General features: G+C 41.5%; 1 protein-coding gene across 4 annotated transcripts in view; it reads left to right on the plus strand.

Annotated features, from left to right (window-relative positions):
• Nucleotides 1–19,106, plus strand: part of LOC121534953 (cAMP-specific 3',5'-cyclic phosphodiesterase 4B) — a 155,096-nt gene that overhangs the window by 129,766 nt on the left and 6,224 nt on the right. Inside the window, exons 8-10 of one of the 4 annotated variants that reach the window (XM_041841588.2) lie at nucleotides 5,060–5,172; nucleotides 16,893–16,986; nucleotides 18,744–18,961. In XM_041841588.2, coding sequence (XP_041697522.1) covers nucleotides 5,060–5,172; nucleotides 16,893–16,986; nucleotides 18,744–18,961 — 425 coding nt within the window. Of the gene's footprint in view, nucleotides 1–5,059; nucleotides 5,173–9,521; nucleotides 9,795–13,865; nucleotides 14,671–16,892; nucleotides 16,987–18,743; nucleotides 18,962–19,106 lie in introns of those variants that run through there. The other 3 variants (XM_041841589.2, XM_041841590.2, XM_041841591.2) reach the window with 3 other exon arrangements.

Consider the following 19,106-nt stretch of genomic DNA (forward strand, 5'->3'; position numbering starts at 1 on the left):
ACGTGACGCATAGAAATGGCGCACATAGAACATACAGTATCTACCGCTTCTTAGACTTGCTTTCAATGAGAATGACAGATCTATAACTCACATTTCTATGTGAATTTGGTCGCGTCGCCCAAAGAGTTACATACTGTAGCTTTAATGTGTGTAGTAGTGACATCAAAAGGTGGGACAAAGAAAGAGAAAGATGTTTAAAAATAAACAACTAATAATTAGATCAGTATCTTTCAATGTAATCATAGAACAACTCAAGGTGTTCTACTGAAATAATAGTGTTCAAAAAAGCATGAATTGCTTTATTTTCAAACATGAAGTTTAGGAGTCAGGGTTTTTGGGACAGTCACCTCTCCATAGAAACAGGTATATAAACAATGACTTTGTACTAAAGATGTGCATCATTCCCTTTCAAGTCGATTCGATACATATCTAGATACATGGGCTCCGATACGATACAGGAACGATACGTTTTAGTTTGAAACTATTCAGTGCGATTCGGTTTGATTACAGGTTAATTATGTATGTCTATGGTGTATGAATTATGTAGGCACTTGAGCTGAGCCATAAGGGAGAATAGAATCTAGCACCACACTACCACTATCAGGTAATGTAGCCTATATTTTTTGGCCCCCCACTTTGGTTCTGAAATCACCATCACCCACTAATTAACTTGTAATTTTTGCAGATTAAGTGTTTGCGATAGTAATGTATCAATATTTATCATTGACAAATTAGCTATGACATAGCCAATGAATATATAGCACTACTGGATTTCATCCCCATCTCAAAATCAAATGGTTTTGACCGTTTGGAAGTTTTTATGGAGTGATCTTATCTTCTCCTCTTGCTTCAGCCATGCAGTGCACCTCGCAAAAGGGATTGCAGTCCTCGTTATGAAATTATAAACTTTACTGTGTGTGTCTAAAAATGACCATATACACTGATTTGTTTAAAGCAAAACTACCAAAACTATTGCTGATGGTAAACCTGAACAATCAAAATAAAATATATTGTAAGCCCCATTCAGCAGGTATAGCCAGATGAGATTTGTCTCCGGTAACGTACTTTTATTCTGGTAAAACACTATTTTCAACAGCGCATAGATAACAATAACCTAGTAAATTACATAGGTTGTCACTCTACTAATAAAGCCTAATATCACGCAAGCCATTTTAGCATTTAAAAGCAGAAAATGCCGCACAGATATGCAAGATCAGGAACAGGCCTCCTTCCTCGCATTGGTTAGCATGTGAAGCTGGGCACAGTGCGCAGTTTGACTAGGCTACTGATATTGCCTGGGGTTGTTCGGCATGCAAAATTACTTGTAGATCAATGACTGTCAACACAGTTACAGTACATGCAGTTCGACACTAGAAGGTAGAAAGAGTGTAATATAAGCATTTTAAAAAAGAGAACCGGCGATTCGTAACATTTTAATTAATTTTCTGACCAAAGCATGCTACATTTGGACCGGTTTTGGGTCCACGGACCGATGCACTTGTATCTTAAACATTTGAATCGGGGACCGATGCGTATTGGATAATTGTTACATCCCTACTTTGTACTATATTAATTTAACAATATGTTTGTTATTGCCTTGGATTGAATTAGAACATATCACGATGTAAATAAATGTCCTAAGTTTGGAGACTTAGCTGTTGTTTTTTTTGTTTTTGTTTTTTGGAGTGGGACTGCAATTTGCTCCACTTCTGTAGAATCACCCATATTAATGTTCTAGACACGTTTCATGGGACGTTGCAAGAACATTCATGTGTCCAGTTTTCTGTGGGTTAGGAGAATATTCCATGAACGTCACACCAAATATACACAGAACATTGCTGCCATGTTCTCAGAATATAAGATGTTAATGTTCTAGACACGTTTAATGGGAACATTACAAGAACATTAATGTGTCCAGTTTTCTGAGGGTTAGGAGAATATTCCATCAGTCACACCAAACATACAAACTCATAACCTCTGTTCACGGCATTCGGATCCTCCTGTTACCCCACCATGTCTTTGTCAATGACTGATTTTACCTGTATTGCTGCACTTTGAAGTAAATCTCAGCTCTGTTAAAAGTACACTCAAGAAAAACTATTTTATTTATCATAGTGATTAAGGAGTAACATTAAAACAGAGTAATATGACCCACCGACATGAAACAACTATACAGAAAACCCTCATGATGGGAGAATAGTCAGATTAACTGATAACTGACACAGACATGGTGGTGTAGCAGGAATATCAGAATGCCGTGAACCAAGAGTTTGTGAGTTCAAATCCCAGGTGAGGACATGTTGAATAATAATTATTGTATAAATTAACATGCACAATGTAATCACATACAGTGGGGGAAAAAGTATTTAGTCAGCCACCAATTGTGCAAGTTCTCCCACTTAAAAAGATGAGAGAGGCCTGTAATTTTCATCATAGGTACACGTCAACTATGACAGACAAAATGAGGAAAAAAAATCCAGGAAATCACATTGTAGGATTTTTTATGAATTTATTTGCAAATTATGGTGGAAAATAAGTATTTGGTCAATAACAAAAGTTTCTCAATACTTTGTTATATACCCTTTGTTGGCAATGACACAGGTCAAACATTTTCTGTAAGTCTTCACAAGGTTTTCACACACTGTTGCTGGTATTTTGGCCCATTCCTCCATGCAGATCTCCTCAAGAGCAGTGATGTTTTGGGGCTGTCGCTGGGCAACACAGTTTTTCAACTCCCTCCAAAGATTTTCTATGGGGTTGAGATCTGGAGACTGGCTAGGCCACTCCAGGACCTTGAAATGCTTCTTACGAAGCCACTCCTTCGTTGCCCGGGCGGTGTGTTTGGGATCATTGTCATGCTGAAAGACCCAGCCACATTTCATCTTCAATGCCCTTGCTGATGGAAGGAGGTTTTCACTCAAAATCTCATGATACATGACCCCAGGTGTCTTTTATACTGATAACAAGTTCAAACATGTGCCATTAATACAGGTAACGAGTGGAGGACTGTTTGTAGGTGACCAAATACTTATTTTCCACCATAATTTGCAAATAAATTCCTACAATGTGACTTTCTGGATTTTCTTTTCTCAATTTGTCTGTCATAGTTGACGTGTACCTATGATGAAAATTACAGGCCTCTCTCATCTTTTTAAGTGGGAGAACTTGCACAATTGGTGGCTGACTAAATACTTTTTTCCCCACTGTATGCTAAAGTGTGTCAAATACACTATGTAAGTTGAAAACATTAAATGCTAAAACACTGTGTGTGTGGGTGTCCCTAACTAACCTTACCAACAGATAAATGGCTGTGAAGGGATAAGTGGTTCACCAATCAGGGCTTGGCATCAGTAACAAGGGTGTGGGTGTAAAGAAACTAATATTTATTTGGGACCATCAGGCGACGTCCTAAAAACGTCTTCAGGGATGTCCACGGAACAAGCTGGGAACTAGACAAAACCACCAGGGGACCATGACAGAACATACTATGTTTTAAATGTCATTGCCATGAAACGTATCTTATGGCAACCATGTACAGTGTATGTTTGATGGGACGTTGCTGGAATATTGTCCTAACCCTCAGAAAACTGGACACATGAATGTTCTTGCAACGGTCCCATGAAACATGTCTAGAACATTAATATATTATATTCTGAGAACATGGCAACCATGTCCTGTGTATATTTGGCATGACGTTGATAGAATATTATCCTAACCCTCCAAAAAGGGACACTGGAATATTCCTGCAACGTTCCAATGAAATGTTTCTAGAACATTAATATTGAATATTCTGAGAACATGGTTCTGGGTAAATTCTTTGGACATTAAGTTAATGGTCTCTTTGAAACAGTCCTTGCACATCACTGGAACATTCCTATGAAAACATAACCTAATGAGACAATTAAGGGAACGTTCTCTAAAGTTGTGGGAATGTTTGTTGTTAGCTGGGTCTCTCTCTTTCAGGAGGATCAGAGTGAGGAGAGCTTGTTGGTCTAGCACGGTGGTGTGAGCCTCTGCAGCTCTCTGAAGTCTCTCTTTCAGGCTTTCAGTTGCCGACCGATATGTTTCGGGGGAGGGGTGGGGAGAGTGAAAGCTAGGGAATGGGTACTCTGTTCTACAACGTTGAGAAGTATTATAGGGTTTCTCACTCTCTCTTTTAATCTATCTTTCTATCTATCTATCCATCAACCACTCTCTTCTCTTTCTTTCTCTATTTTTGTATCCTAATTTATTTGGTACCCCCTCTCTCCCCCCTTTTCCCACTCTATTTCTCCCTCTTTCTCCTGTCTATCTCTTTCTATGACTCCAAGGGCAACATAATAGTTTTCCCAGTGTAAGCCTCCTAGACATACAACAGTTAACACATGTGTAAGTATTAAGGATCTGGCCCTCTCCTCAAGCCAACCCAATTAGCCCTTGAGGCTATACAGTACATTGTAAACTACAGTGTAGCCCTGGTGTGTGTGTCTGCCCTGCTGCTCTGAGGTGAAACGTCTCGTGTGAGGAGGGTGAGTGAGTGTGCTGGCAGGGCTCCTCCTCCCCCTCCAAACCCTCCTCAGGCCGGGGGGCTCAATGTCACATCAACGCCACAAGGCGAGCAGGGTAGCAGACGTAACCACCTAGAGAGAGAGAGAGAGAGAGAGAGAGAGAGAGAGAGAGAGAGAGAGAGAGAGAGAGAGAGAGAGAGAGAGAGAGAGAGAGAGAGAGAGAGAGAGAGAGAGAGAGAGAGAGAGAGAGAGAGAGAGAGAGAGAGAGAGAGAGAGAGAGAGAGAGAGAGAGAGAGAGAGAGAGAGAGAGAGAGAGAGAGAGAGAGAGAGAGAGAGAGAGAGAGAGACTACTGCGACTCTTAGCCTCTTTCCTTGACTGAGTGTGCCTTTTGAGTTAACTGGACCACCACGTATGATGAAGGAGCACTGCTCGCCTCTTCACGCCTCCCCACCCGGACATCCTGGGACCCCCATACGGCATGGTCACCCTGCCCTGGGACCCCCACCACGCTCTGTGTCGGACATGGAGCCGCTGCATCCTGAGTTTGTATCTGCTGTGTGTCTGTTGACAGACGAGTCATACCAGAAGCTGGCCATGGAGACGATGGAGGAGCTGGACTGGTGTCTTGACCAGCTGGAGACCATCCAGACCTACCGTTCCGTCAGTGACATGGCTTCCAACAAGGTAAAACTGAGCTGTGCCGTTGTTTATATGACCATAACGCAACCACAACACAAACCAACACAACACAACTATAACGAAACCACAACACAACATGACCGTAATGCAACAACAACACAAATGCAACACAACACCACCATACACAACTGTTCACAACACAACGGTACTTCAGTTGCAACACCTCACCACTGTAATGTAACCACAACACAACAGCAACTCAACATGACCATAATGCAACCACAATCTTACTGCAACAACAACCACACAAACTTACTACAACACAACCTGAAACAAACCACTTAAGTGCATTGCGACTATTGCTGTGATGATATTGTATTGTATGATCTGGTTAGTAGCTCGTCGGCATGATGGTACACAGAAACTAGATGTGGCTTGGTTGAGATAATATAGGACTTATGTTAAGGCTGCTTGATGTCAGCACAAAAGCTCTTTGAGTCTTTACTGTGCAATATGAATAATGCTTTGATGAACTTTGGGGTTGTTCCACGAAATGAGTCCCTATTGCAACCCTTTGATATTTTAAGTAGAAATGGTGCACCAATATTGAATTTTAAAAAGCCTGTTGTATTAAATGAAATGCCCTGTAGCTCAGCTGGTAGAGCACGGCGCTTGTAACGCCAAGGTAGTGGGTTCGATCCCCGGGACCACCCATACACAAAAATGTATGCACGCATGACTGTAAGTCGCTTTGGATAAAAGCGTCTGCTAAATGGCATATTATTATTATTATTATTATAGACCACATGTAAAATTCTATAAATCCGATTTTTATATGACTAAAGAAAATTCAGCATTTTGGCATGTCCCTCTGTGCACCCTCTGTGACTTCTAGGAAATGTTTTACCCACTAAACCTCAAAATTCCTCAAGTTTTCACCTTCATTGTAAAGCCCTAGTTATTTTCTTGCTTTGACAAAGTCATTTCTGGAGATTATTATTTATTTCATGTGATTAGTGATAGATTTTAAGGTATAAAAAAAAACCTGTCCCTCATTTGAAGATCAACCCTGTTATGTGAACTGAACTCTCATTTTAATATAGTGAAACTATTAATTTTTTATTTTTTTCTCTAAAGAAACATTGAATAGTTAAATCATAGTGTAAAAGCAGGTGAGCTGGTTCTACTCTTTTTGGACATTTTCTGGTGTTTTGTGGTGGAAAACTTGAGGCATAACACGTCAACCCTGTTACCCATAGATAGACAGGCTAGAAATGTTTTAAACATTTCTATTTTGTTTGTGAAGCTTGCATTCAAATGCCCCTCCCTGTTGCACACAAGCTTCCATTCCTCCTGGGGATTCATGGCTGATTTTAAGATTAAATCATAAACTTTATTTGGCATGTTTAATAGGCACTTACTATAGTCTTTTTCTTTTTCTTGTGATGGGAAAATGTGTGTTTTATTAAGTTGAACATGTGCTCTTTATGACAGAATGTTAAAATTATGGGAAATAAAACTTTTTTTTCTCACCAAGTTACACTATCCAAAAGGGACTCATTTCGTGGAACGACCCATTGACGTACTTGCCAAGTGTCTAGCATCCTGCGGTTGTGTGTGTGAACGGTTACTGCCGTTTCATGGATCTGCTGTAAAATGCACAAACAGTGGAGAGTTTGCATAGAGGATCATAGACTACTGTTCTCACTGAATAAGACGTGTCTGTCCATTTGTTGTCTTTTCTGTGTAAGACTGTGATATTAATGAATTATACACACAATACAAATAATAGTCACCATTGTGCGTGACATTCTGCATGTCCACTTTTATGTTGTTGAAATCACTGGGCCATAGGTATTTTTGTCTGATGACGTCCTTGTGTCTAGGAAAGCTCATATTAGCCAGACATTATTCAACGGTTCAAACAGTTTTCGGAAACCATGACCAAAACCTGACCTTTCTTGCTATAACTCTGGTTTTATAACGTTTTTAGATGAACTATCACGAAGTCAGCCTAGTTTGACACTAGCGTACTAGGCTAGGCTAGCTGATACAGTAGGTGGCAACGTTGGTTAGCCATATGGCACTTTAATAATGATAAGGAATTTGATTTATATAGTGATTTTTAAAAATGTTCTCAACACTTTTAAGAGGGGAAACACACCTCCACCCCTGTTTACAATTAGCCTTCTGTAATATAATGCATAACAGCACAGCAAACTCAAATAGAGAGGAGACCGTACGGCGACCAAAAAACGCTAAGGATTCTGGTTGGGAGGTCACCCTTCTCAATTCCCTGTCCTACACAGTGGCATTACAGTGGAGTTGCGGACAAAAGAAAGCGCCAACCCTAACCGTGTTGATCGGTGACCATGACATGCGTTTCCTGTCTCTCTTTTCCTGACCACCACACAGCCTCCCCTTCCATCTTTACCGGGCCACCAGACTACAATGGCCCTAAGGTCAGGGCTAGGCCTCCCTTTACCGTTATCAACGTCACAGGGACTCAACACAATGAGGCCGGAGACCCTGAACACACGCAAGTACAACATTCAGTACTCAGCGTTCAGGCAGGGTACAGGAGCTATTGTTGACCGTGATTCATAGGCCTCTAAGATGGATGCTTGACGGTTACCCCAAGTCCAGTGTGTTGGGAATAGGACTGGGGAGTGGAGGCTAGAAGGTTGCATGTTCAAATCCCCAGTCAGATGACTCCTCTTGTGCAGTGGTGTATGTGAGGCATGTGACATTTATTGATCTATAAAATTGAGAATGGTGCAAAATCCCTAAATGCTGCTCACGGCATGTGTTTGCACTTTGCTAAGTGGGAAATCTCATAGCATGAACCAGAGCTGGAGGGCAAACAGTACTTGTTCTCTTTCAAATAGGGGACTATTCCATTGGTTGGTCCTAAACCTGGTCCATTGGGTGTGGAGGCTTTTGTTCCAGACCCAAGATTTCGGAGTGGAACTAATGAACCCTATAATGGGCATTTCCCCGGGGGGAGGTTTCCAAGGACACAGGTGTATCCGGGGCTTGGACCACACACACTGTCCTGTTAGGCCACTCCATGGTTCCAATGACCTCAGAGGAGCGAGCCGCTATAGCTGCTGTTCTAGCGCCACTGTCATTAAGTTCCCCACATGTCCATACTGACGTTAGCTCTGGTTAGCTCTGGGCCTTAGACAAACACAGCCATCTGAATCCAATTAGCGAGAGCGGCTTTACAGGCTAGCGTGATAGCCTAGCATCGAGTGCTAGTAGGAAACTTTAACTCACGTGTGGTCATTCCACTTTAAAATGCCGCAGTCTTTAGACCAGAGTGCCGGAATTATTGAAACAGATGTGCAAGTTTTTTGGGTCAGTGGCTTGAGGGAGGGTAATGCTTGTTAAATGACTGTTTGATAATAATAGTGTTTGACTAGTAGTTGTACTAATGAGATGAGACTTATTTTTCTATAGTTGCAGGCCCTTTAACTTTTTTGTGCCTGCACAGAAATTGGCTTTGTATCTACAAACTGCTTTTCGGACCACAAAGATGTCTCCAAAAGAACCTACAAATGTTTCTATTAAATGGTGGCATTGATTTTTATAAGGTTTTCTTAATAGACACAGTTTCCCACAAGCCCTAGAGGGTTTAGGATTAAGGTTAGAATTAGTGTTAGAATTAGGTTTAGGGTTAGGAGCTAGAGTTCTTTTTAGGGTTAGGAGCTAGGGTTAGGGTTAAGGTTAGGTTTTTGGGTTAATGTTAAGGTTAGGGGTGTGTGTGTGTGTGCGTGTGTGCGTGCGCGACTACTACAGCTGTTTACCCTGCAAATAGCCCAAACTAGGGCACAGGGACTGGCACTGGTTCAAGTCATTTAGGCTTTGTCAGTTTGGGTCAGAATTGCGCTATGCTAACATTGCAATCTGCTGTATCTCTTTGCTTTAAATCAACCAAGGCCAAACCTACAATCTACTTTCATTGTGCTAACATTGCAAATCTGCTCAGAAAGTAGAATGAGGAAATCAACCTCCACAGAAAGATTGTATATATTGCTGATTTATATTTTATTTAACCAGTGACGTCACATTGTGATTGAAATACATGTTTCAAGTGTGCCCTGGGTGGGACCTTGCGAAATATACACAAATGTAATCTTTTATCATTCCTTATGATACAGTGCGTCAGTATGACTGCCTGGTATTTTGTAATGAGGGACTTTACCTACATTACTGGTCAGTGCCAGAGACATTGTCAGGAGGCTCTTACCAGTAAATTACCACGGTAGAAGGAGGAAGCTGGTGTGGAAGGAAGAAGGAAGGGAGGGGTGGTGACAGGCACAGAGCTACATTATGATAGAGGGAGGAGTTGTTTAGCTTAGTCTCTGTGTGGGCCAGTCAACCAGCCAGCCAATCAGTCATGTTTTATTGCTTTACGTTTCCTGACTGTCGCCAGAAGAGAATAGACTTGAATACAGAGAGGAAGCAGACACAGAGAGCGAGACAGAGACACGCTAACATATTTGAGAGAAGTTTTGGGAACTTTCACACAAGTTTTGGAACATTTATATTGTATGTGTGGCATTGCCTTTGCAATAATGGGACTATGGTGCTCTGAGACGAATAAGAAAACGTTTGGGATGCTTACAAGTTGGAAACAGGTGTGCACAACTTGTTTTGCTAGAGTGAGTATCTACTCTCTTGAATAAGGGAAATGGCTTTATTAAAAACATTTTTTTTTATATGAATGTAGGGACTTAGTCAGATTGTATGGGTTTGGGTCATACACTTGCTCTGGCATTGTAATTTATTTACAAAAAACTTTCACTTCCCTTTAACCTTTTACTGCAGTGGGCTAAATCAGGGTCACACAGAGTGATTCTTGGTAGTCTTAAACAAATCTACTTTGAAATAAAAGTATACACCTCCCACACATGGTTATGGGCTTAAAAAAAAGAAGACACCTGTACCAAGTCAGATATAGAGTAAAAATGTATTACATTTTGAGTTTGCATCCCAATATTACACTTTATATACATCACAGAAGACTGAAATATAACAAAACTGTTTGACATAGAAACACTGGATTTTCGTCAGGAAAGGGCTTTGTGTTGGTCTTTTAAATTCCATTAAAAGTACAGTAGTTGCCTGTTATCTTGGATTTTAATATGCATGGATAATATTGTGATAAATAGCATAATAACTAATCATAATGCTATTAATTACCTCACAGTGGTTTAGTATTACGCTACGTCCAGGAATTTAGTTTCTGCATTTCCGATTTTGTGTCTATTCTAGAGATTAGGGTCATTCAGACAATGGTTGAGTTGTTCAGACCAGGGCCAGGAGGAACATAATCTGATATTTTGTTTCAGACTTGTTCACCAGTTGATGATAATAATACAGTGTAATAATTTATAGGATTTTTATATAGCGCTTTTACATGTGCTCAGAACGCTTTAGCCTACAATGTAAGGGGAACCTCACCTCATCCACTATCAATGTGTATTCATGCACACAATATAATGTATGGTTTGTGGGTCGGATAGCGTTTATCTGAATACAGAATACAGTTACATTATGCAACAAGGAGCCTGTTGAAAGCTGCCTTTGACATATTTCATAGCCTGCATTGGCGCTCATCTTATCACTACCTACTTTGAATATGTTCATTTCAACATTATGAACACTTGACACTTTAAAACGTAACACTTCAATACTCAGAACTCATTCACCACACAAATGTACACTCGCTTTCGGAAGCGACAAACAACAACCGGTTGTCACAAGTGTGTGTTCCCCCAGTCTGACAACTGTGTGAGTAACGGCGCGCGTTGAGTAATGTGTCCTACCGAACACACTCATGTTTTTGTCATCCTGCATGAATGCATTGTTTACAGATGTTGTATGACTACCATTATGGTGCTGGCGTATGCTAGCCTACTGAAAGTTGGTCTGACTATCATATGGCGCTGACATAGCTCGGTATGACTAGCGGGGAAAACACAGAAGACATAGTCCATGACTCATATGGGTCAATTCACAGAGGTCACGATACAGTACCTTGATGCCTTCTGTAAAAATATATTACAAATAAACTTGAATGGAATATCCGCATCGGATTAGGACATTTCCAATTCGGGAAGTTTTATGGGGTTTCTTTGGATTTATAGACTGTCTCTGGCAGTTGGGTTTGTAGAGTTGAGTGCAGCCAAAGCTTTGAAAGACGGACGGCTTCTTACTTGCAGTCAACGGGAAATAACAGACAGATCTGCCATATGACGGCCGTTCACTGCTAGAGAAGGTGCGATTTAATGGTTCACTGAAAAAGCACCTGTTTGACAAAAGTTTTTGCTAAAAACGACAAACAAATCCAAGAGATTCTGTAAATTAGTTGCAGGATATTTGATTGGATATTTCTCAGATTACCATATTACAACGCATACACTTTTCATATCTGGATCAAGATAAAAATTACAAGTAAATTACAGTATGGCAAATATACAGTGGCTTGCGAAAGTATTCACCCCCCTTGGCATTTTTCCTATTTTGTTGCCTTACAACCTGGAATTAAAATTGATTTTTGGGGGGTTTGTATCATTTGATTTACACAACATGCCTACCACTTTGAAGATGCAAAATATTTTTTCTTGTGAAACAAACAAGAAATAAGAGAACAAAACAGAAAACTTGAGCGTGCATAACTATTCACCCCCCCAAAGTCAATACTTTGTAGAGTCACCTTTTGTAGTAATTACATCTGCAAGTCTCTTGGGGTATGTCTCTATAAGCTTGGCACATCTAGCCACTGGGATGTCTGCCCATTCTTCAAGGCAAAACTGCTCCAGCTCCTTCAAGTTGGATGGGTTCCGCTGGTGTACAGCAATCTTTAAGTCATACCACAGATTCTCAATTGGATTGAGGTCTGGGCTTTGACTAGGCCATTCCAAGACATTTAAATGTTTCCCCTTAAACCACTCAAGTGTTGCTTTAGCAGTATGCTTAGGGTCATTGTCCTGCTGGAAGGTGAACCTCCGTCCCAGTCTCAAATCTCTGGAAGACTGAAACAGGTTTCCCTCAAGAATTTCCCTGTATTTAGCGCCATCCATCATTCCTTCAATAATTACCAGTTACCCAGTCCCCGCCAATGGTGTTCTCGGGGTGATGAGAGGTGTTGGATTTGCGCCAGACATAGCGTTTTCCTTGATGGCCAAAAAGCTAAATTTTAGTCTCATCTGACCAGAGTACCTTCTTCCATATGTTTGGGGAGTCTCCCACATGCCTTTTGGCGAACACCAAACGTATTTGCTTATTTGTTTCTTTAAGCAATGGCTTTTTTTCTGGCCACTCTTCCGTAAAGCCCAGCTCTGTGGAGTGTACGGCATAAAGTGGTCCTATGGACAGAGACTCCAATATTCACTGTGGAGCTTTGCAGCTCCTTCAGGGTTATCTTTGGTCTCTTTGTTGTCTCTCTGATTAATGTCCTCCTTGCCTGGTCCATGAGTTTTGGTGGCCCTCTCTTGGCAGGTTTGTTGTGGTGCCATATTTTTCAATTTTTTAATAATGGATTTAATGGTGCTCCGTGGGATGTTCAAAGTTTCTGATATTTTTTTATAACCCAACCCTGATCTGTACTTCTCTACAACTTTGTCCCTGACCTGTTTGGAGAGCTCCTTGGTCTTCATGGTGCCGCTTGCTTGGTGGTGCCCCTTGCAGACTCTGGGGCCTTTCAGAACAGGTGTATATATACTGAGATCATGTGACATATCATGTGACACTTAGATTGCACACAGGTGGACTTTATTTAACTAATTATGTGACTTCTGAAGGTAATTGTTTGCACCAGATCTTATTAAGGGGCTTCATAGCAAAGGGGTTGAATACATATGCACGCACCACTTTTCCGTTATTTATTTTTTAGAATTTCTTTGAAACAAGTGATTTTTTTCATTTCACTTCACCAATTTGGACTATTTTGTGTATGTCCATTACGTGAAATCCAAATAAAAATCAATTTATATTACAGGTTGTAATGCAACAAAATAGGAAAAACGACAAGGCGCATGAATACTTTTGCAAGGCACTGTAGATGAATAGGCTACCTTTGATTTCTTGCATCACTTTTCAAGAGTGGGCAGTGTATGTGTGAGTTATGTTAATGATTTCTGCCAAATGAAATGAAAATCATGTAAAATATAAAACAAGTAAAATATTAATTTAGTGAAAAAGGAAAAGCAAGCCCATTGAAATTAAGTAGTGCCATTGAAATAAACTTCAAATACTGCCCCATTGAGATAAGACACACAGAGGAAGCATCATTGAGATAATAATAATAATAATAATATGCCATTTAGCAGATAAGACACACAGAGGCAGCATCATTGAGATAAGACACATATGTACACAGACATAACCATTGAGATTGATGCAGTGGCCAGAGTCAGGACGATGCACAGCTGCCTCCCTTCACTCAGCTGAATAATGCGCTGCAGTGTGTGTGTGCATGTGTGCGCGTTTGATGTGTTTGGAGGGGAGACCTCCGTGAGAGCGCCTATGCAGTGCACGTGACTCTGTTGCCATGGCGTGATCTACATGTTGATGTCTGCAGTGGTGTGAGTTGATGTGCGTGTTGCTGGCGGGGAGAGAGGGAGAGAGAGAGGGGGCTAAGAGAGAGAGAAAGGGGAGAGAGAGAGGGGGAGACATCTGGCATTGGCGGGAGACTAATCTGAGAGAGAGAGAGAGAGAGAGAGAGAGAGAGAGAGAGAGAGAGAGAGAGAGGAGAGAGGCATCCTCCACCAACCAGCCAGTTCTAGCCAGTCATCGGGGATCCCTCACCACCGCTGGAACCCCCCTCCCCCTCTTTCTTCCCTCCTTCAAGCCTCTCTGCCTCTCCTTTTAGTCTCACATCGAATGGATGGATATAGCACTGGAATCCCCTCCGCAACCCGCTCCCATTGGCTACCTCTGGGATGGATAGAGATACGATAGCGATGCAATAGGACTGGGATATCCTCTTTGAGAACCATTTGTCTTCCATTGGCTGTATAGAGATAGATAGAGATATCATGGTTAAAGGGAGGCACCTACAGTACCTAAGAGATACAGTTACTACCTACGTAGCTACAAGCTTCCTACCTACTGGACCTACCTATATACTGCTGTTCAGGGGAATACCGTCTACTGCTAAAGGAAATACAGTCGCTATCAAACTAGCTGCTGTGATTGGGGAAGATATCACAGGGAGATTCCAGAAATGAGGAAAAGCGCTCTGCGGTGGTCTAGGTGCTCGTCTTGGAGGGGGTTTTCGTTGATCTGTCATCTGTGACTCCGTGAAGGACCACCAAAGAGGCTTAAAGACCTAGATACGAAGAGGGAGATAGAAGAGAGGGCTGTTGGTTGTTGAGTAAGGAGAGCCTTGGTTGGTTTTTCCTATTCAGACAGGGCTTCTGCAGAGGACAGCCAGAGGTGACTGCCATAGAACAGCCAAAGGATATACAGCTACAGTACAGCAACATGCCTGAAGCCAACACCATGCTCTGTGTCTCCTGGGGGTACATCAAGGTGTGTTGGGGACTCGGGGTAAATGTGTGTTCGTGTGGAGGGGGGGGGTCGTTCATATGTGTATACTTGTAGCACATTCTAGTATTTATTTGCGTATTGCATCAGATTGATTGGCCACTACAGCCCACAGCCCATGATCTCAACTGAATCAATCTCACAACATAGTTGTTGTGCATTAGTTTCTAAACAGAATAAGATGTGTGTGCGGGTAAATGTTTGGTTGAAAAGCTACTGCAGAAGTTTGGTTGATTCTGGCCCTATGCTGTACATATTTATCCAGAAATACAGAAATCTTTGATTTGTTTTCTAAATATCTCAAAACAGGACTCTCAAATATCCTATACTGTATAAAGATATGCAAACTCCTTATATGGTATCAAACAAACAAGCCTATTCCCTTGGGCTCCAATACTCCACATTAGTGGTGGGCGGGTCAGCTGTTTGTTCACCTGCACCCGCCCGCAATTGCTAATAACCCATCCGCAATCGCCAGACTATGTGATAAAGTGAAAAACTCTTTTTTGACAGGGGTTGCAGGATTTTCTTTTGCCTAATTTAGATATGTTTCTGCTTATAATTGCCAACATTTTGGTAAGCTATTTGTTAGTCAACGTGTCTATAATTAGATACATGCAGCTTCTCATCTGTCATTATATGTTGCCCTTGAAGACTAAATATACCCTTGCTCATCAGAATAATGTCATAAATGAATGCTTCAATCTAGTTGACGTAGGTAAAGTTTTCTCTGTCATCTCTGCTTCTTTCGCAGAGCAAAGACGTTTAGGGACCGGGGAGAAAATGCAATAGGCCTGTAAGGAAAGAGAAAGCTGTGAAAACGACCCAACATGTTTCTAATAAGATTTCAGTTCGGCTTGTTTGCATATTTTATGTAGTTTTAGTTCGGCTTGGATGCATATTTTATGTGGTTGAAGTACTATCAGCTTTTATATGATGCTGATAAAGGTAGCACCTCTGCAGACGGTCCCTAGGTGCGCATTCACATTCTCTCAAGATGCTGAAAGAAATAAATAATATTTATTTTGTTCCCGAGTCAAAATGTACATTTGGTGTATCAAATTTACTGCAAGAAATGCTTCATTTTGCAGGAATTAATATTAAGACTATGTGGGAAATTATAGTCCTACAATCAGTGTCCAGATTTCAGTTTCCATTTAACCCATCTGAACAGTAAGCTACAGTTATTCCCTTTACGTGCCATAGGCCTATTTGAAATCCCTTTCTTGTGAATGTCGAATTTGTATAGCGCCTCACAATCAACACACATAACATCTGGCACTGCTATCATCCTCTTTTACCACTTCACCAAATCTTTCCCAAACAATACTTTTCTGGCCCTCCCTTCTCTTTATTTTCAACTCTCCATTTCGCAGCTTTTTTCTTAGTGAATTAAACTCCGACATTGTCCTTTTTGCCTAAGTGGATAGACGTGAACTTTTTCTGCCTGTTTCCAAAAGTGTTTGGCGTGTAGGCTATGTAGTGCGTGTAAAGTTAGGCCCTAAAGCTTAGGTTTACGCGCTAATGCCAGATAGCCTACAAATTATGAGAAAAAACCCTCAATGTAGCCTATAGATATAAATTGCACAAGAATTATACATTTATCGATTTTTTTAATGTGTTGTTTCAACCCGACCGCCACCCTAAACCAGCCTGCACCGCTGGGGAATGTGGTTTATGAGTCAACCCACTCATCACTACTTCACGTCAACAGAAACTCCCTGGAAACAAGTTATGCCACTACCCCAGGGCAGCTATTTCCTGTTGGTCTCCATGCAGTATATCTAATAAGGTGTTGTGTAGTTTTGTATTTCCCCAGTTTGATATCTTGCTTGTCTACATGCATTATATCTACAGTTAATATGGTGTTCCGTCATTTTCTGTTACTCCAGTTCAATGTCTTGTTGGTCTCCATGCAGTGTATCTAACACAGTGTATCTAACACAGTATATCTAACACAGTGTATCTAACACAGTGTTGTGTCATTTTCCGTTACTCCAATTCAAAACAAAACCGTTTATATGCTTCCCACTGCTAATTGGCAACAGGAAATGGCTGACCTGAGGTAAACTATTTTATCCAAAGCGACTTATTACGTTCTACGTATAGGTGGTCCATGGGAATCAAACCCATGCTCTACCAACTGAGCTAAAGAGTCCATCTAATGATGATCTAACATGGTGTTGTTTCATTTTGTGTCTCCCCAGTTCAAGAGGATGTTGAACCGGGAGCTGACCCACCTGTCAGAGATGAGTCGCTCCGGCAACCAGGTGTCAGAGTTCATCTCCAACACCTTCCTTGGTAAGTCAAGTCACACACGCCTGCACGCAAACACACACACACACACACACGCTCTTGAAACAAAATAACTAATCTCATTTATTATCTCTAGCTGTGTTAATGGACAATACCTATGCCTCCTTTGGCTGAATGGTGATGTTTTAGGTATTATTGGCTTTTACACAAAGAGAAACAAATCATAATAATATAATAATCATAAATGATTAAGCAGGAGGAGAAAAGAGGTTGAGGGACAGAGAGAAAGAGATGCTGTGGAGTGGGGTATCAATGTGGAGATGCACTAGTTTCAAACCAGTCTGATCTGGTCTGCTGGAGTGCTCCCTCTGTCTCACTGCAGAGCGAGGGAGGAAGGGAGGAGCGATTCTACTCTTCCCTGGGACGCCGTCCCTCTGTCGTTCTGCAGAGCGAGGGGGAGAGGGAGAGGGAGAGAACGTGAAAGAGAACGAAAGAGAGTGTGTTTGTTACGTGTCTGTGGTGTTGCCTCATCTCTAAAAACCCAGTGACACATTCCATGGCTCCTTGCCAATTAGCCAGCGCTAGCTGACTGCACAGCACAGAGAAAACTACTACTCTGAGAAAACTGCGCAGTGCACCGACTCGTAAACAAGCCTCCATCTTTCTCTTCACGGATGAAAAAGCAGATGGAGAGAAAGAGAGGGAGATGGTAGGAGGGAGGAAGTCAGGAAGAGAAGGGGGACATTGATAAGCTATAAAGATACGTTGATGATAAGATGTGAAGAGATATTAAGGTAGATAGAATAAAGCGAAGAGGGAGGAAGAGAGAGAGAATGGATAGTGATTTAAGGCAGAATTGTTTTGTGTTCTGCATTGCGGCTAGTACCTGTCAGGTCGAGGCAAATCATCTTCCTACGCCTCATAGAGAATAGAACTGAGGCAGTGTGTGAAGCATTGTGTGAAAAACACACACACGGTTAGCCGCAGAATCACATACACGGTCAGCTGCACACACCGCGTGACGCTAACATGTAGCGCCTCAAGAGAGGTCGCTTCAGCGCCACCAGAACAAGCCATCCTCCAAACACTTCTCCTTAATACAACAAAGCAGCAGCCAACATTTCTATGCGTTGTTATGGTTTGGCAACAAGCTTTTATTTATCCCCAAACGCTATTAATCTCTCCACTGAGAATTGACACCTCATTGAATATTATGGAATTTCTCTAATTCTATGAATATATCACAGAAGTTACACCATTGTTTTTCATTAGCATGTGTTTGCTATTTATTTGTTTTTAACATGTTATTTCTATGGCATTATGTTTTCCCTATACATTGAATATTGAAATAGTTTATTATGCTGAATGTCAGTTGGCTCTTTGCTAGTGAATTTTAACTGAAGGAGACGGAAGAGAACAAGAGAAGGGCTAGATTTTTTGAAAGAGTAAGAGAATGACTGTCAGTAGATGAGGAAGACTGAATGGTCTAGTCAGAGAACCAGTACAGACCAGTTACTCATATACACTACTGACTGAATGATTGTCCACTCAAGTCAATGTAACCTCTTCTCCCAATGCGGTGTAATTACCATTTTACCATGTCAATTCATGTTATGTACTGTAAAAGAAAACTGAGGAGTGTCAAATTGCTTTGTGATTGAAATTACCACAAAGGTTGTTTGTGAGTCTGTCTTTCCGACTCAGTGTTTTCATTCCATGGTGCAGTAGTTGAAGCCCTTTTCTTCTCCCTCCACGCCTCCATCCCTCCTTCCCTCCTTCCATCCATCCCTCTCACCCTCCAGACAAGCAGAATGAGTTGGAGTTGCCGTGCCCTATGGCCAAGACCAGGGAGAGGAAGAAGAGGCCCCACCCCCAGACCCAGCAGGGGGGTCAGACTCAACGTCAAGGGACGATGACCCAGATCAGTGGGGTCAGGAAGGTCAGCCAAACCCCCGGGCTCCAAGGCTGCAGCGTCAGCCGCTTCGGGGTCAAGACAGACCAGGAGGACCTGCTGTCTAAGGTACTTGGGAAGTCTGTACTTTACACTGGAGGGGTATACTATATAAAGCAGTGTCACTGAGTTAGCCAGCTAACATTGATAAAAAAAAAATAATAATAATAATAAAAATGTTTAGCTAAATATGTTTTTGGTTGTTGAGTGAACT

Source organism: Coregonus clupeaformis, chromosome 21 (assembly GCF_020615455.1).
Source record: "Coregonus clupeaformis isolate EN_2021a chromosome 21, ASM2061545v1, whole genome shotgun sequence".
Taxonomy (NCBI): domain Eukaryota; kingdom Metazoa; phylum Chordata; class Actinopteri; order Salmoniformes; family Salmonidae; genus Coregonus; species Coregonus clupeaformis.